This window comes from Sinocyclocheilus rhinocerous, unplaced genomic scaffold (genome assembly GCF_001515625.1).
Source record: "Sinocyclocheilus rhinocerous isolate Xijiao unplaced genomic scaffold, SAMN03320098_v1.1 scaffold3750, whole genome shotgun sequence".
Taxonomy (NCBI): domain Eukaryota; kingdom Metazoa; phylum Chordata; class Actinopteri; order Cypriniformes; family Cyprinidae; genus Sinocyclocheilus; species Sinocyclocheilus rhinocerous.
The window spans coordinates 50,023-75,087 of NW_015666999.1; the positions used below are offsets into that span (position 1 = coordinate 50,023).

At 38.7% G+C, this 25,065-nt stretch overlaps 1 protein-coding gene across 6 annotated transcripts in view; it reads left to right on the forward strand.

The window, feature by feature from the left end:
• The window catches only part of LOC107733362 (spectrin beta chain, non-erythrocytic 4-like), a 27,439-nt gene extending 2,718 nt beyond the window's left edge, over window positions 1–24,721 (forward strand). Inside the window, exons 3-22 of one of the 6 annotated variants that reach the window (XM_016544964.1) lie at window positions 533–811; window positions 974–1,124; window positions 7,181–7,477; window positions 7,564–7,767; window positions 9,286–9,375; window positions 12,081–12,359; window positions 12,983–13,113; window positions 13,441–13,645; window positions 14,053–14,298; window positions 14,404–14,538; window positions 15,260–15,504; window positions 15,639–15,819; window positions 16,985–17,069; window positions 17,162–17,352; window positions 18,224–19,191; window positions 19,846–19,906; window positions 21,389–21,642; window positions 22,343–22,513; window positions 23,296–23,338; window positions 23,449–24,721. In XM_016544964.1, coding sequence (XP_016400450.1) covers window positions 1,002–1,124; window positions 7,181–7,477; window positions 7,564–7,767; window positions 9,286–9,375; window positions 12,081–12,359; window positions 12,983–13,113; window positions 13,441–13,645; window positions 14,053–14,298; window positions 14,404–14,538; window positions 15,260–15,504; window positions 15,639–15,819; window positions 16,985–17,069; window positions 17,162–17,352; window positions 18,224–19,191; window positions 19,846–19,906; window positions 21,389–21,642; window positions 22,343–22,513; window positions 23,296–23,338; window positions 23,449–23,790 — 4,251 coding nt within the window. In that variant the 5' untranslated portion in view covers window positions 533–811; window positions 974–1,001 and the 3' untranslated portion in view covers window positions 23,791–24,721. Of the gene's footprint in view, window positions 1–532; window positions 1,125–7,180; window positions 7,478–7,563; window positions 7,768–9,285; window positions 9,376–12,080; window positions 12,360–12,982; window positions 13,114–13,440; window positions 13,646–14,052; window positions 14,299–14,403; window positions 14,539–15,259; window positions 15,505–15,638; window positions 15,820–16,984; window positions 17,070–17,161; window positions 17,353–18,223; window positions 19,192–19,845; window positions 19,907–21,388; window positions 21,643–22,342; window positions 22,514–23,295; window positions 23,339–23,448 lie in introns of all 6 variants that reach the window. The other 5 variants (XM_016544963.1, XM_016544962.1, XM_016544965.1 and 2 more) reach the window with 5 other exon arrangements.
• Window positions 24,722–25,065: the final 344 nt, after the last annotated feature.

The window sequence follows — 25,065 nt, forward strand, 5'->3', positions numbered from 1 at the left end:
CTCCCTCTCTCTCTCTCGTTCTCTCTGCCTCTCCCTCTTTCTCGCTCCCTCCCTCCCTCCCTCCCTCCCTCACTCTGAGGCACTGCAGTAAAGTCTGTTGATAGGATTGAGGCGGTTTTCTCTGCGCTGACAGAGAGAGAGAGAGAGAGAGAGAGACTGCAGCATGCTGCATTGCAATCACACTAGAGCACATGAGAATCTGCCCACAAAAGCACACGTGTGCATTCATTCAGCCGTTGCATCCTCCGCAGCACGATGTTTGCAAATGCGTGAGCTCATTCAAAGAGGGTAACTTGTGTCTTTAGGTGACTAAATCTGCTGTCCCCCCCCCAACATATACGCACATCAGCGACTCCTCCCACTCCTCCTCCGAACCCCCCATCCACCCAGGTCGACAGCAGGACGGCGAAGCGATTCCGGGCGCAGCGCTGAAACCAGAGCTTAGCCCCTGACGTGGACGCAAGCAGGCGAAGACGCAGCTTTTGGTTCTCATGTGGCTTGAAGGATTATAATGCAGTGATTTTTTTTACAGGAAACAGCCCCACCGAAGGTTTCTGTAGGAGACCAAGCGCTTTCAGTGGGTGTCTGACTTGCGTGTGTGCGTACCGGTTGTTTTTTCTGAGCCGTTGGACTGACGCACGGATACTGCAGCAGAACTGCAGGGGCCTGGACGCTAACCTGGAGGACATGAGGACCCAGTGGTTCCCCCACCCCTGAGCTCCAGACCCCACTGCTGCTGCACATTCTGCTGAGGTGCTGCTCTCTCCTCTGCTCTGGACATTTTTGGGATGTGTGTGTGCTGGTGGTGCAGGTGAAGAGGTTTTTCGTGGTGCTGCAGTGTTGTATTGATGTGGAGTGTACAGGGCCTGGTGCTGTGTGTGTGTGTGGAAATGATGGCTAAAAGATTGTGACAGAGTGTGTATGTGTCGTAGCTGTCTGCTGACTGCTCTGTGCATGTGTGTGTATGGTGTAGCTGAGCAGAGCTCCCAGAGGCCGATAGGATGCTGACAGCTCGCGATGGAGCTCGAGATGAAGCTCAGAAGCTGCACAGGAAATGGATGAAGCACCAGGCCTTCATGGCCGAACTGGCCCGTAACAAAGAATGGCTCGCCAAGATCGAACAGGTGAGTCACAGGCGACGAAATTAAAGAAATGGGATGGTGAGAAGAAGGGAAAAAATTTATATTTGGGTGGGCACTTTGTACATAAGGTGCTTTTCAGGTAACTGCATGGGCTCTGACTCCTTTCCAGCACATTGGCTTTATGAGCACAGTTTCTTCGTAAATATATATACATTTATAAGGATGTGTTTTTATTTTAAAAGAATTAAATTTTTTCAGCATTGATGCATTAAATTGATCAAAAGTGTCAGTAAAGACATTTATAATGTTACAAAAGATGTATTTTTTAAATACATGCTATTCTTTTGAACCTTCTATTCATCAAAGAATCCTTAAATGGTTTGCCCAAAAATATTAAGCAGCACAACTGTTTTGAAAATTGATAATAATAAGAACTGTAAATCAGCATATAGAATGATTTCTGATGGATCATGTGTCTCTGACATCTGGAGTAATGACTGCTGAATATTTAGGAATAAATTGCTTTTTAAAATATATAAAAAACTGTTATAATATTGTAATAATATTTCACTATATTACTGTACTTTTGATCAAAATAAATGCAGCCTTGGTGACTTGGTGTCTCTTGGTTAATAAATGTAAATGCTGTTCCTAGACCTTACTTTTATCCTGGGAATTGTGGAAAACATTACTGAGCCAGTATGAATTCTCAGTTGAATTTAGAGCGCATGAGATGTATGAAGGAAATAAGACTTGTGTTAAAAAATTAGCTGAAAACTGAGAGCAGATTCAGGATCTGTTGAGGGAAGATTCAGGAATGGTTTAGAATGAATTGAGAAAAGATTCAGGATTGGTTGAAAAAAGATTTTGGATTGAAAATTGATTATGAATGGGCCGAGTACAGATTTAGCTTTGGTTGTGGTTTAGTTGAGGGCATTTGGCCTTGATTGAGGATGAACGGAGAATAGATTTGAGGCGAATGCTTGATGGTTGGTTGAGAATGGGTTTAGAACAAATTTGGGGTTGATTGGAGATGAACTGATGACAGATTCTGACATATAGGTGTAGACTTTGGGATGTTTATTCAAAAAGGAGTGAATAGTGTCCTCTGTAATCATGCATGTTTTTTTTTTCTTAACCCAGTGTTGAGATAAGTAAAAAACCCAAAATTGCCATAGATTGCAGGAAATCCAATGTTTGTTGAAACAGCAAATTTTCGATTATGCAACCTTCATCAGGCATCTAAAAGCAGAGACATGGCACACATAGCAGTGTGCAGGATTTCTTCTTCTCTCTTCGTTATATTTCCCATGTCCAGTGTTTCTACCTGAAACCATTGAGGCATTTGAAGCATGTTTTTTATTGTTGTGTATTTAAATCAACAAATAAATTTAGTATGAGATGCCATGCCAGTAAATAAAGCAAAAAGATTTTTCAGTCAATTTTATTTTTAAAGCACAATAAAAACAACAATCGTTGACCGTTGTGCCAAACAACATCATATAATAGTGCTAAATAAGTACTTCCATATTTACTAATTAATAACAAGGTTAAATACATTTTACATATATTGTTTTTAATGGGTATTGGATATGTAGGTGTGCATACTCATTTATACAATATACCATTTTTTATTTTAGATTACTTTTGCAGTCATCTAATTTATAGATGTAACACTACATTACAACTACAGTTTCACAGTTTCTTGAAGGATGCTATCTCACTTTTATAGAACATTTCACATTCTCAAAATAAATGGCTATCCATATTGTAATGTTGTGATGCTTACATTCGCTTAAACACCAAAACACTGATCTGACATTGATGACAAATGTTGATTTTAGATTTCCGTGTGTTATTGGCCTTGTATTAATTATCAGCCAATTATCAGCTTATTGGTGTCAACTAGAATTTTTAAATTTTCGGTGTGTTCCCATTTAAGATCTTATTTCTTATCTTTTTTTTTAAATGTCACTTGCCATTAAATGTTATATAACATGTTCGGTTTCAGTTGGTCTATGGTGCCTTATGATGCCCTGCAATACAGTATTTGATCCCAGGTGACCTGTTCTGATCCGGTACATGCTGTCCTGAAAGATTGCTTATCATGGCCTGATACACAACAGGACATCCCGGTGCAGCTGTAGTGTGATGGCTGGGTTTCCAATGGCACTGTGAAGTGTCTGAAACCATAGAGCACCTTGTGTGATGGCAGGGACATTAATATGATTAGTATCATGTAAATCAGTCTAAAGGTGTGATGGGTATTAATGGGATATTTGCTAGTATTGCTGATCACAGAAAATGGCAAGGAACCATGACATGATGCATTGTGTGTCGCTGTATGACTGCGTAGATGCCGCTACTGTTCTTCTTTCATGTTGACAGTGGGTGGAAAGCTGAGAATCAGCCTCACTGATGTGCTAAATGTTGTGCTGAATTGTCTCAAAAATACGTACAATACCGAAACCAAGAATTAAACTGTGCAAAATATGAATTCATTATCTGAATCCATGAAGTGGCATATGTGTGTGTGTGATTTTATGGTAGATGTATGATGCTGTGTGGACCGAGATGCTAGTATGTGGTAGTGTTGCAAGTGTGTTTTCTCTATTTTTGTGTTATATTGCGGTTGTGATGGCAAGAAGATCTAAACATAGGTGAAGGAGCTCTTCCACAAAGGTTTCTGTCTTAATGGAATAGTAGTAAACAATCCAGCTCTGACTAGAAATTTCAGATGCATTTTGCTGCATTAATGATTTGGTTAATAATATCTCAAATGCCTTGTTGCTGATTCGTCACTGTGTTCCTGTGGTGGATTTGTACCGCAATACTCTGAATTACAACATGTCTGAATGTCTTATTAGATGTTGTGGGCCTGCTATCTTTCTGTTTTGGCCTTGTTTTCTCTTCTCATGTTTCTTCCGTGTATGACTGAATGAAGTTTGGTGCTATTTATACAGTTCTCCAAGGAATAGATGATGTAAGATTCTAAACTCTGTAGCCTTTAGGCTGACTGCACTACTTTGTAATAATTAAGCTAATCTTTATTCAAGCTGATTTTAAATGTCACTCATGTGTATTTTCTGATGCTTCTGTGTCAGAGCTTGCCTAGAGGAGAAGCCCTCTTACTGGAATTATTAAAATCAACGATTAGTTTCCAGGCAGCAATCAGACTGGTTTATACTCTTAAAAAATCTTGTCATATGGCAAGAAATACTGGTTCCGTTAATAGAGTTCTTTTTAATGTATGTGACATAGGGATGGTAAATATATATTTTTTAATCAGGCAGACAGAAAGATCAGCATTTCAAACAAACATACATTTTAGCATGTATATTCAAAATGTTTAAAGAATTTTAACCTAGTTAAAAGAAATAAATAAAGGCATGTTTCCACACTGTTTTTTTCTAAATATACAGGAAAAATTATATTTATATTTGTATGGATATTGGTATATTCATTTTTATTTATATTTACTTTATATGCATATAATTGATAAACACAAATACAACATTATTATTTATTTATTTATTGCTACAACCTTCTAATCCCATACAATCAGACTTAAATGAACATAAGTATTGAAACATCTTTGTCTTAACTTTGTCTTAAGAAGAATTGCTAGTGTACTAGCCTAAGGACGTAGCTAGTCTTTGGCAAATGTAATTTACAATTAAAAAGCATTAAGATATCATCACAGTATTGTCTGTGTTGCATAAATTGTTATCATTATAAAAGTCATTTTGAATATATTGTGAATATTCAATGGATCGCCCAGCCCTAATGTAACATGGATCAGTGTCAGATCATGGTTTGGGAAAGTGGAATATCATTAAATGGTGCGATTCTTTCTTTTCTTGATCTGTAAATGCCAGTGGAAATCAGCAGCTTCTTGGCTACTCTATGTGGATGTGACTGTCATGTATCTCCAGGCCTTTTGTGAAACTTGTGATTAATGTTGTTCTGGTACTTCAGTGCCAGTGTTTCGTAAAGCTTTATTTCGGGTGATTTCAGTGGACCATATCAAACATGCAAACCAATCTCATGAGTGAAATAGCTTTTTATAATCTGAATCCTGCAGTGAATTAGATTCATCAGCATATGCATGGGCTTATGTGTATATGTTGAATATTTGATGTAGAAAATATTTTTTTCCCCCCACTAAGTCAAGTCAAAGTTTTATGTCTTTGCGCGTTGTGCGTCTGACTTTGAATTGTCAGATGTTTGCTGGTTCTGTTCAGTTTGAAGAAGGAGAGTCTAATTCTGCTTTCTGAGCAATTTGCAACATGCTTCCTTTTCTCTCCCTGTTCTTCAGGATTTTGTTTCAGGACTACAGCTGTCAGAAATCTAGGACCTATTTTACAGTTGTGCAGGTCATTGTAGAATTTAGAATTCTTTTATTTCATTCTGTAGAATTCTAGATGTCTCTTTTTTTTAATGAACCAGTGTTTTTGGAAAATTAACATTTATATGGAATATGATTGGTTCAAATAATAAAATCAGCAATTTAGTTACGCTGATACTATTCAGTAATATTCAATCATTCAATTGTGAGCTGCGTGAGCTGAAGCTGAAGAGTGAATGAACACTGGTAAACTGAAGCACTTTACTAACGGATTAAATAACTCAAGCAAACGCATCCTATATAAGATCAATCAGCTATGTATACAACATTACAACTTACATTTTCACAAATTAACGTGCAATTTAGGATTGTTGCGCACATTGTGGATGCATATGCTAATGATGTTGTGATTAATGTTAATTCTTTGACAGATTGGCGGTGCACATCTTGCACTCAAGTTTAATTTCGTCATCAAAGAAAAATACGTACTTTAAAAGTCACCCGATCATTGTTTTTACACTCTAAAAATCGCTGGGTTAAATACAACCCAGTGCTGGGTAAAATAGGGACAAACCCAGCAATTGGGCTGTTTTGACCCAGCGGTTGGGTTAAATGTTTAACCCAACCTTCTGGGTAGTAACCCAACCGCTGGGTCAAAACAACCCAGTTGCTGGGTTTGTTCCTATTTTACCCAGCATTTTTTGGAGTGTATGATTGTTAATTGCTGTAACTTTTGAGTACTCGGTTACTCATGCCCATCCTTAAACCAAATGTAATGATTTAGTATTGGTGCATCTTGAGCTAAAGCCATAGCCACAGAAACATAATTAAGAAACATAGGATACCATTATAATAAGCTTTATTACCTCAAATTCATAAGTTCATAAGTTTCATATTATCCTTAATCATTTTCAGTGATGGAGGGCTCTGAATTTGTCTTGAAATCTCTTTAGCACTACAAACTTTGCTACAGTACATCAAAAATTAAGCAAATGAACAATTAAAAAAATACTATTTGTTTCCTCTTTGATGCCAATATGTGTCAGAAATATTGTCAGACATGGCATGTTTTGCAGGAGAAAGTTTTTTCATTTTTAGCACTTTTTTTTGTTTGGCTGAACTAAGATGGCTGCCAGTATTTCCCGAACCTGATTTCTGTAGCTCTGAGGAGCTGCCTGACCTGATTACAGCATCACACACAAACACACTCAAGATAGTGGTACGTAGCTGCGGAAACGCGAGTTAATGAGGCTGTAACCTGAGAAACAGCAGAAGCAATGACACCGCGTCCCACTGTGATTGGGGAGCAGGCGACTTGTGCCAAGAGGAGAAATGCTGCACTGCATTATGAAACACAAACGCACACACGTATGGACATGCACACGTGTACACACACACACACACACACACACAGTGAAGGCTCTGTGACGGAAAGAGGGATGTAGATCGTTTTGAAAAGAGAATCAGGAGTGAATTTAATTTCATGTGTTTCTGCAGAGAAGAATGAACCTTTACACACTGATGCAGAGAGAGAGAGACAGTGAGTGTGTGTGTATATGTGTGTGTGTGTGTGATGGCGCCCTATTTTAGGAGGCTGGACTTCAGCCATGGCTCTGAAGAGACAGATACTCTCTTTACTTTGATCCCTTTCCATCTTACACATACACACACAGGCATAAACTGGCAAGGATGAAAGTTGAGGGTCAGAGCAGTAACACGTTCATGGATTATGTTACAATTGTATGTATAGGAGGGCGAGGAGCTGATCCAGGAACAGCCCGAGTTGCAATCAGTGGTGGAGATGAAGTTGAAGGAAATCAGAGAGTGCTGGTCTCACCTGGAGAACACCACCAAAGTCAAGGCCCGCCAGCTGTTTGAAACGCAGAACCACCGCACTATCGACCTGCCCACTAAAACCCTCAGCGACCTGGACCAGCATCTCACCGCCATACAGGAGCAGCCGCCCACACTAGGCTCCACCCAGAGCACCCAACCCACCCTCCTTCAGCCGCGCCCCACTTTCAGCCAGCAACTCCAGAGGATACAAGTGAGACCTGCAAAAGTGTTTGTTTTTTTTTTCATTTGGAAAATTGCAAATCCATTTTGTAATCTCACGTTATCTTCATTTCTTAGTCAATGGAAGCCCAGATGCAGCTTTATCAAGGTGTTGGTGAAGTCAGGGCTGGTGCTGATCACCGGAGACCAGAAAGAGAAGAGCAAGGAGGTGTGACGGAGACCCGAATCGTGCGTCTTATCGAGCCTCTGAAGGAAAGGAGGCGGATACTTCTCGCCTCAAAAGAATTGCACCAAGTCACCCAGGACCTGGAGGATGAGATTGTGAGTGTCACTTTCTATTCGCCATATAGTTTGTGATTATATATCAGTATAAATATATAAGAATAATATTCATCATATTATTCATTATTATTATTACTGAAACAAAATGAACAAAATAAAAAATATTAGATTATTTTGAAAAAAAAAAAAGTAATTGTAAACTTCAGCTTTGATAAAAGTCAACTGTAAAATTACAATACTAATGCTTTTGGCTTTTTTAATTTCTTAATTTTTAAACATTAACCTATAAAGCTTTTATTTTGTAAACCACAGGGAGCTTTTTTGTTGACAACAGCTGATTTGTAAGCGTTTTTCTGTACTGGTTTGGGAAGATGGTTGCGTTCCTAAATGCCCTTTATAGGTGACCCAAGCTTACAGCACATCCTTAGACGAGTTTAGTTGAAAGATGAGCTTGTATGGACTGTGAACTGAGCCACTCTGAGCCCCTAAAAACACTGGATCATGAGCTGCTCATGTGTAAAAGAACAAAGTGGCACTCCAAAACACACAATAGCTATGTTTCCAACCAAAGTTGCGAATTTAACTTATGCGCAAAATTGGAATATCGCATAAAACATTTATGAATAAAGCACCGTCTACATCCAACAAGTCAAAAAGTAAAAAAATCATCACTTCCTGATAAACTGGCACTAAATATCGTTAAGAAAAGTAGGAGAAGCCACTGTATATTATAATTTTTGCATATGTGACCCTGGAGCACAAAACCAAAAGTCATAAGGGTAAATTTTTCGAAATTGAGATTTATACATCATCTGAAAGCTGAATAAGCTAAATAAGCTTTCCATTAATGTATGGTTTGTTAGGATAGGACAATATTTGGCCGAGATACAACTATTTGAAAATCTGGAATCTGAGGGTGCAAAAAAATCTAAATATTGAGAAAATCGCCTTTAAAGTTGTCCAAATGAAGTTCTTAGCAATGCATATTACTAATCAAAAATTAAGTTTTGATATATTTACAGTAGGAAATTTACAAAATATCTTCATGGAACATGATCTTTACTTAATGTCCTAATGATTTTTGGCATAAAAGAAAAATCAATAATTTTGTCCAGGGTCACATATGATAAACTACTTGTGCCTCACGGCGAGCAGATGAAACACAATAAATGCGGTCATTGCTTTCGGAGGTGGATGCCTGCTATTTGGGAATGTATCTCAGGCATTTTAGAATGACCATAACATTTCAGATGCTGTGCAACGAGATCGGTCCGCTGGTTAGTCAAGTTATGCCGTCCCATCAGACAAGTCACAAGTCACATGACTTTTAGTTTAAACCACCTCAAGCATGTTGTGTACAAATTTTCTTGCAAATGAAGGGATTTTTTCCCCCAGAAATTTGGTGTTTCCATTGTTCGTTTCTGATGCGATTCTTCAAAATGCATAGTGACATAATGTCAGTCTGTAATTTTTGCATGGGTAAGCACCACTTAAATATTATTCAGAAAATATCACATTTGTTTACACATTCACATTTCTGTATTTTGGCTTCTTTAGGTATGGATTCAGGATCGGTTACTTTTGGCCTCATCTACAGAATATGGGACCAATCTGCAGAGTGTCCAACATTTAATCATTAACCATAAGGTGAGACTAAAGTTAAAAGAAAGACTATTGTATCTTTTTCTAAACTCTGATATAGGACACGATTCAAGTACATTCTCAGACAGGCAGTGGTGTTTCTGTGATAAAGTATAGACAACCACAGTGGGATATGCTCCCTTTTTTTACAATTAGTCACTAAATTATTGTGTTAAATTAACAACTTTAGTTTCAAGCCTTAAGCCATTATGAATGCCAAAACATGCACACAAAGTTTATAGCACCTTCATTAGGTTTTCATATACCCATCTACCCACAATTTTTAGGAGAAAGTGTCCATCTAAACAATTTGAAGGGTTAGCATTGATCACGTGACTTCACGTGAAGTCAGTAGCCTACTACTCTTTGCCCTGAGACAGTGAAGGTTTTGTCTCGTTTTGGGACACCAGATGCATCAGATATAATGTAACTCATCTGATGTAACTTCTACATTGTATGCTCATGTACATTATTTGCAGTGTTTGGCAAGTTACTCTGAAAATGTAATCAAATTACTGATTACTGATCTCGCGGGAGCAGGTCTCTAATCCACTGGCACTTGACTCGACAGTGCGTGAGCTACATCCTTTTTACAATCTCTAGATTATAAAACACTGCATTCTGTCAGCAATGTAACGCGGCAGTAACGTATAGAGACCTCGGCTTGTAACTATATTCTAATTACTATTTTGAAAATTATAACGCGTTAAATTACTGCGTTACTAAAAAAGTAATCAAATTACAGTAACACGTTACTAAGTAATGCGTTACTGCCCAACACTGGTTATTTGTACATTCATAAAATGATGTAAGAAGATATTTCCTGCCAACATCTGTTAACTATAAAAGACAGAGGGAGCAGAGTAAATGAGAGGTCTGGAAATTGATGTATCTTATAGGCCAAGAGCCAAATATGATACAAATGCCTTTTGGAGTCTGTCAATCAATTCACTCAGTAATCTTTAATCAGTTGGATTGATTATCATCTTAATTTGTAAAGGGCCGCTCACATCAAGGACAATATAACAATAACAGTGTTTTAATAATTGTTGTACTTCTATGAGAAAAGGGAAGTCCACACTCTAACTACATGTATGACAACACAAAGCAACAATATTGTTGAAATCATTTTCAAACGATTTTTTTCCATCTGATGAACAATAAAAAACATTGACAGCCAATCAGAATCCTCTTGACTTTAAAGAGCTCATGCATTTAAAGCAGCAGGCGACATAGCTGCAGCACACCCTTATAACAAACAGAATGTTATCATTGGTGTCGATCCTAATATAGTTATTGTTTTAGTCATCTTTATAGTAATCATTCTTGGTGTAAAAGCAGTTATTTAAGTATCATTAACACTAATAGTTTAGTATAGTTTTTATTAATATTTTAAATGTTTATATTTCTGTTTTCTACTTTCATTTTAGTTCAGCTTTGAGTAATTTTGTTGTTTTTGTCATTTTTTATTATTTTTAAAAAAATATGTCTGTAGTTTTTATTTATTTAAATTTATAAGCTTTAGTTCCCTTTCATGGGAACTTCGAACTGCGTCCTCTAGGGGTCGCTATGGGGAACGCCTCGTCGTGACCCGTGTCTGAAGCATACATTGAAAAAACACCAACTCGTTGGCCGGCGACAGCCATGACGTCACAACCGGTGCGAGTTTTAGGTATTTTAGTACTTAGAGTTGTACTAAAAGAAAATGAGATGTGTAACTGTAATGAAATAGTATTTTACAAATCTTTTATTTCAAAGTTTGTTTATTTGTTTTTATTTTGTAATGGAACCATTTTTTTAAATTACTGTTTTAGTTTTAGTTAACTATAATACATCTGGTTTGAACTGGCCTTAACTCTTTCCCCGCCATTGTTTTTTTTTTTTTAAGTTGCCAGCCACTGCCTGTGTTTTTATCATTTTCACAAAATTTTCATGGCCCCCATGAATAAAATATTTAGTTATATGAATATTTGAACATGCATTATGTCAAAAGAAAGAGCAGAGCCTCTGCTTTTAAACAAAACAAAACAAAGTTTTATTTAAGCTTCATATATATTTTTTTTTTATAAATGCTTGAATGTAGGTAAGTTTCATGAAAAAGCATTATTCTGCACAAAAAGATGAGAAAATCGCATTTTTGTAAAAGATTATGTCTGGATTCGATTCAGAACGATGATCAAATATAGATGGAGTAGAACACTCCCAAAGCTTGCACAGTCTTATACCACTTCCTGGGTCAACATTTCATTCGGTAACATTTTTTATTTATATGCTGTTTAATGCTTGATGATTGTGTTATTTTACATATGCATCTGCTTACATACGTGATCGTTTGTTTCGGCTTCTTCTTCGCCGTGTTTTGATCCAGGAATTCAGTACTCTTTCATAAGGTGTGTTATAGCGCCTCCTACTGTATAACAGTGAAAACACAGAAAGAATTCTGTCAGTGGCGGGGAATCCTCTCATAAATGATGGAAACTTACATCAATGGTTAAAAGCCAACTATTAATTAATTATTAATTACCTGTCGTTGTTTGATGTATCATTAGTCTTATTGCAAATTTCTGGATACAATTGAGGTTTAAGCCTGAATATATTTAATTCAGCTGCCCTTGATAGCCTGGTTCTCATGGCTTCTGATTCCAGTAATGTAATTTAGTTGGCCGTAGAGCTTTGACTGACAGCTCACTTGTGTATGATTGGACATGCAGGCACTGCAGACGGAGATGCAGGCTCAGAGGGGGCGGGTCGAGGAGGTGCTGGAAAGGGCGGAGGCCATTGCTGCCCTGCGGACCCCAGAGGTGGAGCTTGTGCGTGAAGGGGCGGGGCATGTGAGGCAGCTGTGGGAGGTGCTCCAGGTAGAGATGGAACGTCGCACAGTGATGCTGGATGCCGTGAACCATGCCCAGCAGTACTACACCCAGGCAGCGAAGGCAGAGTCTTGGCTCAGTGGACAGAAACTTCAGGTCCTTAATGAGGAGAAAGGAAACGTATGTACTGTACCTAAAACTCGGTCCATCTATAAATTAAATGACAATACTCAAGAATGTTGGGTTAAAGGTATAGTTCACCCAAAAATTTGAATTCTGTCATTAATTACTCCCGTAAGACCTTCATTCATCTTCGGAACACAAATTAAGATATTTTGATTAAATCTGAGTGCTTTCTGACCCTCCATATATAGCAAAGGAACTACTACATTCAAGGTGAACTAGGTTTTTGGGTGAACTATCTCTTTAATGTATTACAGTGTGTTAATACATTAAGGCTGATGATACACGGGCAACTTTTTGAGCAATGTTGCCGTCAGTGGGCAACCAGGTGAGACACAGGGCCCATGACCGATCTAAAATATCCAGATAGAAGTTTCTTACCCATTCTCAATGGGAAAGTACCCAAACTACATTGCTCCAAAAAAGTTGCCCGGCAAAATTGCTCAAAAAGCTGCCCTGTGTATCATCAGCCTAATGTGTTTACATGTGTATTTAAAAGAAGTCTTCTGAGTAGAGATGATAGCAGGGTTGTAAACTGTGGTCATTGTGATGTGGTCTGCTTGTCTTTCACTTTGTAAACCAAGATTTATTCTTTCTCTATCTATCCTCTTTGTCTGTAGGATGCGGCCAGCACTCTTAGGTTACTGAAAGAGCAGTTGGCATTAGAGCAAACAGTGGAGAATTATGCAGAGACAGTGAGCTCACTGTCCCAGCAGTGCCGTCGCATGCTTGAGCTGGGACATCCAGATAGGTAAATAAATATACACAGATGTGTGAAAAAAGCAAAAATTATTGATTTCTGAAGAATCGTGTGACACAGAGGACTGCTGAAAATTCTGCTTTGCAATCACAAGAATAAATTACATTTTAAAATAGAAAACTATTTCACAATATTACAGTTTTTATTATGTTTTTATCATATAAATGCAGCTTTAGTGAGCATAAGTCAAATTTGTTAAAATTCGACCCCAGATGTTGAATGTTCGATTTAACTGTTTATAAGGATGGAGTGTAACCAGAATAAGTTTTGCTGTCTATCTTTCTCTTTCTTTCTCTCGCTCCTCTCTCTCTCTCTCAGTGAGCAAATCACCAAACAGCAGGCTCATATAGACCGGCTATATGTATCTCTAAAAGACCTGGTGGAACAGAGGAAAACAAAGCTGGAGCAGCAATACTGGTTGTATCAGCTGAAGCGAGAGGTAGAGGCGCTGGAGAAATGGATCTCTGAGAGGGAGGCTGTCGCCAGCTCCACTGAACTCGGCCAGGACCTCGAGCATGTCGCGGTATCACCAGCTCACACACACACACACACACACACACACACATTGTCAAGTGTTTTGAACTCAAGGATGTAATATATACTGACATCAACTTTAAAATCGAGATGGGATCAATATTGACCCTGTTTACTTTATTAATCCTCCTATTCATTATTCTGCCACTGAAAGAATTTTCCTTTTCTGCTAATGTCACTTTGGTTGGAAATAATGCTAACCAAAAAAACAAAAAGCTGTATAGGCTACTGTTGAATGAAAATGCAGCCTTCCTAAACTCTTGCCAATAGTTAATGTGATATCAGATTTAATGTTGCAAATGGATAAAATCAAGTCCTGTGCTGTTGTTTTCCCCTGTTGAAGCCTCTGTGAGCTGATCTCTGACATGTCGTTTTGGTCCTGTTTAATTTTCCCAGGCTCTGCAGAGCAGCTTTACTCAGTTCTCCACTGAGACACGTGCAGTCGGCCAGAAACAGATGGATTCAGTCAATAAGATGGTGAATGAGATGATTGACTGCAGTCACTCTGATGCTGCCACCATTGCAGAGTGGAAAGATGGGCTGAATGAGTCCTGGGCGGATCTTCTGGAGCTCATGGAGACCAGAGCGCAGATGCTTGCAGCCTCGTACCAGCTACACAAGTTCTTCACCGACTGTCAGGAGGTAAACAAGCACACATACAGCCATTAAAACATGTTTTTTTGAAACCCATTCACAGTTGCCTGAAATATGAGGAATCATCATTGTGTCTGTGTTTGTGTTTTGTAGGTGCTGGTCCAGATCGAAGGAAAGATGAGACAGCTGCCAGAGGTGAGGTCATGTCAGGTGAGCTCAGCCAACCCTGGCACACTGCAGAGACTCCTGCACTCTTTTGAGCACTCCCTGCAGCTGCTGGTCTCACAGGTAAGACTCACACTAGCACACACACACACACACAAAACAACAACACCTGTTCTGACCAGGTGCAGCAGCCACGATAAATAAGTGTTTAGACTGGTTCATCTTCCTGACCCAGCAAGGGGTGCTTCCCATTTCAGTCCAGAAGCACAGTAACACTCAGAAACACAGTTACAACCATCACACAGTGCTGAATAACATGGAAACTTGTTGATGCCATGGAATAAAAAAATAGAGTTTTTTCTCGTAGTTGTATGTTTAAATCTCACAATTCTGACTTTTTCCCTCAGAAATACAAGTTATAAACTTGCAGTTGCAAGTTTACATCTCACAATTCTGACTTTTTGTTTTTTTGTTTCTGCCACTGAATAAAAAATAAAAAACATAATTGTGACTTTTAAACTCACAATTCTGATTACTTTTCTCGCAATTCTTAGTTTATATCTCACAATTCTGAGTGTATATCTCGCAAATATGACTTTTTTTCTCAGAATTGCAAAAAAAAAAGTCAGAATTGTGAGATAAAAAGTCGCAATTACCTTTTTGATTTTTCTATCCCATGGTTGAAACAAGCTTCTATAAAATACCTATCAGAATGAGTTAAATTAAATTTAAATTGTTTTAATAGTTTTAGTAAATGTTTTAAGTGACAAATATTTTTAGATGCCCCTAAGTGTCAGTAAATAGATACAAGTAATTTTTACCTTTGTTTTTACCTTTATCTCAGGTACGCCAACTGCAAGAAAACGCAGTTCAGCTGCGTGCGATTTATGCCGGAGAGAAGGCAGATGCCATTTTGTCCCGTGAGCAGGAAGTGATGCAGGCCTGGAAAGAGCTCCTTGTTGCATGTGAGGGCAGCCGTGTGCAGGTCACCACAGTAACCGATAAGATCCAGTTCTTCGCTGTGGTGCGGGAACTGAACATGTGGATGGATGGAATAATGGGACAGATTGGCTCGACTAATGATGCCAGGTACCAGATCAATTATAGAACCATCTGAGTCATCCTGAATCTACAATTGATTCATCCTGAAACGATTTAAACCAATCACAGTAGACCATATGCATCAGGATAATGTGTGTGCGTGTTTTTTTTTTTGTGTCTGGGCGTGGGTCTTGGTGTTGGGCGGGTCCTTGTGTACGTGTCAGGGACCTCTCTGTGCTGAATGGCATGATGTCCCAACATCAGAATCTGAAGAGAAAGATAGATAACAAGAGCAAGAACTTTGTGCATTGCGTGGAGATGGGAAAGATGCTGCTCGCTGCACGCAACCCTGCAGCTGAAGAGGTACACACATACTCGAACACTGAACCCTCTATGTGCAAACACATACATGGAACTAAAGTTAACCCGATAAGCTTAACTTTATTTTAATTACTATGTAATTAAAAAATCTACAGATATAAAAAGGAGAAATTTAAAAACAAAACAAAAAAGTTACATTTAAGAGTATAATTTTTGTCCCTTTCCATATTGCCAAATGATTTGTGCATAAATGACAATTTATATAGACTCGCATTTGTTTTTTTGTTTTAAACAAAGTTCATTTAGTTTATATCTCACAATTCTGAGTGTATATCTCGCAAATATGACTTTTTTCTTTTTTCTGACTATCCTTCTATAAGTGTTTTTAGAAGGTAGAAGAATACTTAAAAAAAAAAAAAAATGCTGGATTTGTCAAAGTTTACAGTGCTCACGGCATCATATCATAAGGCATTTTCCAAAAACACAAATGGCCAGGCTCATGTCTTAAAGTTTGCCTTTATATGGATTATGGGTTTATCTGAGCTTAATGTCACAGGGGCTGATTTTTATTAAAACATTTGACACAAAATACCATTCAAAAGTTTGAGGTTTGAAAGTTTTTTTTTTTTTTTTTTGAAAAACATCATGCTCACCAAGGGTTTGATAAAATATAAAGTAAAAACAGTAATATTGTGGATAGTAATATTCACATTTAAAATAACAGTTTGAAAATATTTTAAAATGTAACTCATTCCTGTGATGGCAAAAAAAATGAGTTACATTTTAAAATATTTTCAAACTGTTATTTTGTAACTCAAATTACTTGAGTCCAGTGTAACATGATCCTTCAGAAATCATTCTGATTTGCTGAGTTGTTTTTGTGGAAATCAAGATTTTTTTAGGATTCTTAGATGAACAGAATGTATTTGAAATTTGAAATCTTTTGTAACATTATACATGTCTTTACCTTCAAAATAATGCGTCCTCCATACTAACTAAAAGTATTAATTTTTTTTCAAAAAAAAAAAAAAAAAAATTCCATAAATACTGACGCCAGACTTTTGAACAGTAGTGTAAAGGTCTAAGGATTGAAATTTTGTTTCTCTTGCATACTGCACGTTTGCATACATTTTTGCATTTTGCATTGAACATGGATCACTTGCCATCAGTATTCTGCTTATAAATAATTACATACCCACCGATCCAGGTAAAGGAGAAGCTGGAGTATATCATGGCAAAGCAGAAAGATCTGAATGAGCGATGGGAACAGCACTGGGAGAAGCTTCAGCAAGGTCAGTGATGACATTGTTGTAACTTCATGTTAAATGTCTGCCAGTCTGATACTTTCTCAGAGTTATCCACAACCTTTATTTGTACCCTCCAGCCCAGCAGAGGCTGCAGTCCAACCAGCCGGGATCGGCGGAGCAGTCCTGGCTCACAATCAAGGAACCAATCACTCCAAATACCCGTGAGGCAGGTGGCGGGACAGACGAGGTGGAGGAGCTGATTCGCCGGCATGAAGCATTCCGGAAGGCCGCGTCCACGTGGAAGGATCATTTCAGCTCGTTACGCCAGGTCATTATGGAAACAGACTTGTGTATAAACAGTCAGCACCAGCACAGCACTGCAGAGGGTCTGAAGTAACAAAAGGGGCTGATGACATAACGCAGAGTAACATCCCCTGCTATATGTGAAGTGGCCCATTCGTGTATTTGTCTGGCATAAACAAACCTGCTGTTGCTACAGCTATGAAACTAAAAGCTACTGAGCAACTAACAGATAGGAAAGCATTGAATAATATTACTATATAAAACAAAAAGAAAAATTGCCTAGGTCAACATTAAAAAAAAAAATTGTTTTAGAACACCAGATCTGTCTTAAAGATACACATTTTCAGCAGGCCTGCATGAATACAGACAAGTTACCATGATACCACCACAACCAAATATATTTAATTGTGTCTACAGTACTTTGTGACTGCTTCACACTCATTGCGACCCATTTAACAGATGCATAATGGTAAGTGAGAACAGCCTGAACTGCAACCGAGACAACAATAACAATGCAGTGAAATAAACTAATTACGACCAAATATCAAGCTCACTGAACATGAAAAAAATACTTCATCATACCTTTTGCATACTCCGTAAATATGCATTCTTAATGGCATGGGAAGTTCAATGCAATGTAGGTTCAAATGTGTCAAATGTGCCCATCAAAATGTGACTTTGTGAAACACTGTCCTAAACTAAAATGTTGCTGTGTAGTAATCTAATATTAATGTTAGAAAGCTAATGCACTTGGCAATTGTGACTTTTTTTTATCCCTTTTCACATTAACCGTGACTGAGGGGGCAGGATTGTTCGGTTGACGTGGAGCTGGCCCTGCATATAAATAACATAAAATTAAGATCTACAATATCTTTCTCTCTCTTCTCCATCTGCAGGCAGAGAAAATGAAGGAGGAACTGAACAAGCAGCCTTCTACCTCCTCTCTCCTCAGCAGGCAGATGTTCCCTCTCTCCTGTCTTGTGCCCAGCTCCTCTTCCTCGTCTTCATCCTCCTCTCTCTTCCGTAACCCTCTTCAGGACTCATTTCTGGAGTCCAAGCCCGGGCCGGACTTCATGCACACCACAGAACACACCATGGTGAACACACTCGCTCAGCGGCTCGGATCCACCCTGAACCCTTACACGCCCATCATGAATGGCTCCTCGTACCACGGGCTGAACCAGCCATCAGGGGGCATGGCGGAGGGTCTTTCCTACCATGGGCTAAAACAACAAATTGTTTCAGGGTTGGATAATTCTAGCTATCAGGGGTTAAACCAACAAGTTGGTGTCTTGGGGGTGAACAGCTCCAGCTACACTGGACTTAACCAACAGGGTGTTTTAGCAGAAGACAGCTCCAGCTACCACAGCCTGAACCATTTAGGTGCTGTGGGGGTGGGAGTGGAGCCCAAACTGGGATATGCTTGGCAGCACCTAAAAGCTGACTGCTTTCAGCCCAAAATCAACCACATTCACAAAGCTGTTCCACCTTTACTGGAGGCGCACCGAGCCCAGCTCGCCGGTGGAGCAGCAAACATGCCAGCTCCTCCTATGGGCCTGGACCCCTCCCTGGAGATGATCCACAGCCGGTTACAGAGAGACCCCCGCGGGAGCCGATCTGACCCGCAAATGGATCACTTGAGGCGGGAGAGAGAGTACCGGCTTGGCCGACAGACCTCTAGCGAGCAGGAGATCCAGGCACGACTTAACGAGCTCCCACTGATTGTAAGGCAGGAACGCTACCGTCGAAGAATGGAGAGACAGTCGTCTAGTGAGCAGGAGGGCAGCGGTAAGCAGAGAGTACAGAAACATGACTCCAGCGATGCAGAATCTGGGAAAGAGCCATCTGACAAGAGACCATCTGGGTGAGTGTTTGTGTATGTGTGTTTGCTTGGCTATATTTTGGGAACAAAACCTCCTTTCTGAGATGCCTTAAAAGTAAAAATAGTTCCTAAATTATGTAAAGGAAATTTTAATCTAAAAACCAAAACGTTTGCTTTTAGGGGTACGTTTAGTGTTTGGGTAAGTGTTAAAGATCCACATGAGGAGAGTAAAACCTGAAATCAGCCAATAGTATCAATGAAGCTTAATAAACAAAAGTAATGAAGTGTTGTTATTGTTAACTAAAACTTTTAACTAAAAGTGTTGCCCTTGCTTATTTAAAATGATAATATATCATTTTCAGTAATTGAAATAAAGCTGGAATAAAATCTGAAAATTAGAAACGCTGCCGTGGCAACCAACTGAAATAAAATAAGATGAAGTGCTAAAATTACTAAAATAAAACTGAAATAAAAATAAAGCTAAATGACAAATTAAAAGGAAACCTAATTAAAAATATTAATAATAGTATATAGAAAATAATAATAAAAAAGTTTTGAGTATAGAAAATAGAAATAGCCCAATATAAAAACATAGAACAGTCAAAGTCCCCGCCATGATAAAATAACAAATGTGTGTGTGTGTTCTCTTATTTGTATAACTTAGTTGGCTTTCTCATCTTTTTTTTTTTCTTTTAGGGAGAAGCGTTCCACTATGGCTGAGATTGTTGAGCAAGTGCAGGAGAGAGAAGCTTGTCAAGTATGTGTTGAGTCTGTACTGGAATTTAATATTTATCATAGATTTAATTCACATCATGCATCATATTCCCCCTCACCATTTTAATGCATCATCTACACAATTAGTAATACTTTACCGTTCAAACGTTTGGGGTCAGTATGATTTTTTAAAGGTTTTGAATGAATTGAACTCATACAGTTGATGCTCACTAAGGTTGCATTTATTTAATCAAAAATACAGTAAAAACAGTAATAATAATTTTTAATAACATTTTTCAATTTAAATATATTTTGAAGAGCCATTATTCCAGTCACATGTTCCTTCAGAAAATATGCTGATTTAGTGCTTAAGAAAGTGATGCTGAAGCTGATTTAGTGCTTATTTTTTTCTGTAAGATCTTCACGTTTTAAAAAAAAATAAACGTATTAATTTTCAAAAGAAAAAACAATCTTAAAGGGTTAGTTCACCCAAAAATGAAAATTAGCCCATAAATTACTCACCCTCAAGTCATCCTAGGTGTATATGACTTTCTTCTTTCAGACGAATCCAGTCGGAGTTATATTAAAAATGGTCTTTGATCTTTCAAGCTGTTTAATGCCACATTACATTCCAGTGTACAACAGTGAGTACAAGCTAGATTAAAGTGATTATTACGTTTTGAATATGGATATTTTTCTTACAAAAATGCATCGATTCGCTACAGAAGGCCTTTGTTCACCCCCCTGGAGCCGTGTGAGACACTTTTTTTTTTATGGATGGGCGCATTTTATTTAACTGCTTTTGGACGGATGCATGCAACACCCGCTGAGTGGCATTAAACAGCTTGAAAGATCAAAGACCATTTTTAATATAACTCCGATTGGATTCGTCTGAAAGAAGAAAGTCATATACACCTAGGATGACTTGAGGGTGAGTAATTTATGGGCTAATTTTCATTTTTGGGTGAACTAACCCTTTAATGACCCCAAACCTTTAAGCAGAAGTGAATGTTCAGGCGATTCTTGTTTTGAAGAAAATCAGTCCACACACAGCTAAAGTTTACAGTTTAAGTATTTTTCTACCATTTGTGTCATGCAAAGAGAAATAAGAGTAGACTCACTGCAGGTACAGTGCCTCTGGAGTATCTTGGTTCGGTGTCTTGCTCAAGGGCACAATAGTGATAGAGCAGAATTGTGATCTCAGTAATTCTCCACTTTCTGGGTCACCTTGCATCCTCTGAAACTTGGGACTGATCCCCAAACATTTTTGTCAGCAGCTCAAACTCTTTAAGTATCTCTGTACATTTGATTGTTCAGGTAAGAATGATCTTATGCAGACTTTGAGTTTGCTGTATGCAGATACAGTATTTATATATTTTTATTTGGAGATGGAAGATTTGACAATGTGATGCACAACACGCCTAATTTCCATATACAACCATTTAATATATTTTTTATAGTTCACTATTTTGTTTTCTTATAATAAACGATTCTGCTTCATACATTCACAAAGTGTATTTTTCAGGCGAGGGGAGAGGTGTATAGACCCTCCAGCAGCCTCTCTGCACCAGTGAGCCGTCTGGATCGCCCTCGAGCTCGAGACCGCCCCAAACCACGACGAAGACCTCGTCCAAAAGAGCCTGAGGAGCCACGGAGGTCCCGTTCTGCACCTGCTCAGAGCGTCCCATCCACACCTCAGCCTCCTGCCCACACCGTTCAACATGAGGGCTTCCTGTACAGGAAACACGAAGAGGAGGGGAAAGAGAGAAGCCCAAATAGGTGTGTTTCTTCTTACTAGCTGATAAAAATCGCAATGTCCTGACATGATCTCTATTTACTTTTTTCACGATTTTCCCCCAGTAGCTATAATTTTATTATATATAATCTAAGTGCTTTTCGTCGCTACTGCTAATACACTAGAAATCCTGTTACCAAGCTAATAGCTAATTATGCTAATGTTAACTGTGTTCAGAATAGCATGCATTGCTAGTAGATAGTATACGAACACAGTACGCAAGCATAAATGACATCTGTTGTTGTATATTAACTTGATGCTGCATGACCTACCCTGCCATTTTACATGCTAGAGAAAGATTGCATTCTGGTAAATGATGTACCTCATGGTAAATAGCATGGTGAATAACCACTAACTGAATTTGATTTATTTAGAGTGATCTGGAAATACTGAATGTATACTACATCCAGTATAGGGTTAGGGTTGTATACGGCATGCGGTTCATCATTCAAATGAATTATGAATAGTGAAAGATGTGGCAACAAATGAATCCATCATTTAAAATGCATATTGTGATCAACCACTATTTTGAATATTGGAGGGGACTTATCAATTGTGGTCATGGCCTAATAGTGCATTAGAAATGTCATTATGAGTGTATTTGCCTGCTAATAGCAATATTAAATGCCTTGGTGAGGCCTAGTAACTCACAAAGTTATTCCTAACTTTCTAAACCTCTTGCAGCAAGTCGTGGGTAAATCTGTTCTGCGTGCTCAAACAAGGGGAGATCGGTTTCTACAAGGATTCCCGACACAAAACAACACCCTACAACGATGAGCCACTTCTCAACTTGGCCATCTGCGAATTTGACACTACCAACGGATATAAAAAGAAGAAGAATGTCTTCATTCTCAGGTAAAATTAACTCAGTGCGATCTTTAATGACTACCGTACTGCCTGCTAATCTAGCTAAAAAAACAGCGACAAATAACCATGCAGGAATTTAATTTTAAGAAAAGATGCCATTAAAATCCCAGTGCTTTTTGCAGTTTTTGTGTTAATTTATTTCCTATTGAAACAAAAAGATATGGGGTGGGACATACTGAAGGATTGCCCTTTTTTTTCTTTTTTTTCTTTTTTTTTAAATAAATGAATGCTTCAATTCAGCAAGGATGCGTTAAATTGATCAAACGTGACAGAAATCTTTGCAACATTGTTACTCTGTAACTTTACATTTAAAATAACTGCCTTTTTAAACTTTTTATTCATCAAAGAATCTTGAAAAAAAATGCATCACAGTTTGCACTAAAATATTAAGCAGCACAATGGTTTTCAACATTAATAATAATAAGAAAGTTTTCTCGAGCACTAAATCGGCACATCAGAATGATTTCTTAAGGGTCATATGACTCAGAAGACTGGAGTAATGGCTGCTGAAAACTCAGCCTTTCCATCACAGGAATAATTTACATTTTAAAATAAATTAAAATAGGAAATGTGATAATATTTCACAATATTACTGTTTTGCTGTTGTTGTAATTAAATGCAGAATCAGTGAGCATAAGGGACTTCTTTCAGAAACATTTGAATTGTAGCGTACTGTATGCCAAAGCCACAAACACTTAATTCTGTATGATCTTTCCCTTTGAACACTTTACCACTTTTTATAAATGTATGTGTTTCTAATGTTTTTTAAGGACCACTGCTGAAGGGGACTACATCTTCCTGGCTAAGGATGAGGTATGTCAGACAAAGCCGCACATGAGTGAAAAAGATCAGAGCTGTTTGGTAAATATTCTGCCTATTGTGGTCTATATTACAAGAGTGTGTGTGTGTGTTCTGTCTTACAGGAGGATCTGAAAGGTTGGGTCAACAGCATCAACGCTAGCCTGAAGGAGATCGAAGAAATCGCCAAGTGGGAGAAAGCCACAAACTCCTTCACCGACCCCGACAAATCAGAGCGGAAGGAGCGTTCTGAAGGGGCGGAGCCATCTGAGGGGGCAGAGAGATCAGAGAGGTCAGAGAAGTCTGAGCGTTCAGACCGATCGGATAAAATAGAGGCATCGGACAAAAGCTCAGAAAAGAGGGACACACCCGAGAAGGTGAGAGGAGATAGAGCTGAAAGAGGAGAGAGGGGAGAACGAGGAGACCGGGGTTCCAGGGGTTCCAGCACTTCGGGAAAAAGCAAATGACTCATCTCTCCACACCTTTATTTACTCATCCATCCCTCCATCTTTCCAGAGAGAAGACCGGACTTGCATTTCTCTGTCTCTGTCGCTCTGTTTGTCCTGACAGCCTGATTTCAGGACCGACGTATTTAATGTGTCGATGTGCGTCTGTGTGCGTGTGCCAATGTGTTGAAGAGATTGTCTGTGAAAGAATACGAAATGAACAGTGTAAGGCCGTATCCCAGCATCAGAGGGCCAGTTCAGCCGCCCTGCTCGACTCTCACAGAAAAGGCACTTTAGATTATTGAGGATGACTATAGCCCTTAATATTTTAGAAGCGTTTTCTCGAAGCAATATACTGTACGTAGTAACCGATGCCGCTCGTTTTAGCTGCTCTGCTCTTCCAAGCGAGTGCGAGAGAGAAAGTGACAGAGAAGTCTTTCAGAGAGAAATCTGGTGCGGTAGTAGGGTAGTAGTAGTTCCTCCTGATCGACATCCTTGCACAGCCCCACACATGCATACGCACACGCACTGTGCATCATGGGAAAATGTTTGCTATGGAACACCATTCTCTCACCCGAGGCCGTACACGTCTTCCACCTGCTGCTTGTAGTAATGGTTTTTAATCATGCGAGACACTTCACAGTACTCTGGTCAGTCCAAATTACACTCGATGAAGAGTCTCGATCACAAAATGTGAATATAATGTGGCAGTGTGTGTGTGAATACAGCTCCATCCAGAAGGAAATCAAATGTACTATGTATAATCTCATTGATCGTATTTATTAGGTTATCACGATACAAATTTAAAGTGTGAGGTTATTCTTCCCTGAGCTAAGAGGAAGTACGATCAAACACCCCCGTACGTGTACAAAAATGCTGCTTTTTATCATCTCTGCCCCCTTACATCACTCTTTGATTGTAAAATGATTAGTACACATAAAATAGGGTGTCTGTGACTTCCAGTAAAACATGCAATATTGATCTGCATTTTAAATACAGCTGAGCTGATCGTGTGCGCTTGCTTTCAGAAATAAGTGAGTTCCTGCTGTTACAGAACACATACCCTATGACGACAGAAAACAGTCGCACACCCTTCAGTCAGGCTTAGGGTCAAATCTGCTACTGAGTGGATATGTATTTGGTCATTGTCATAGAAACTGCATAACTAGAGACTAAGCTTGTTTTGCACTGCGTATCGGTGTCTGATAAATGTAATTGAGGGTGAATGAATGTCTGTTAGCAAATTGTTGCTGTGTATGTCTCTGTCTTGCTGAAGCAACCTCACTCCTAACAACC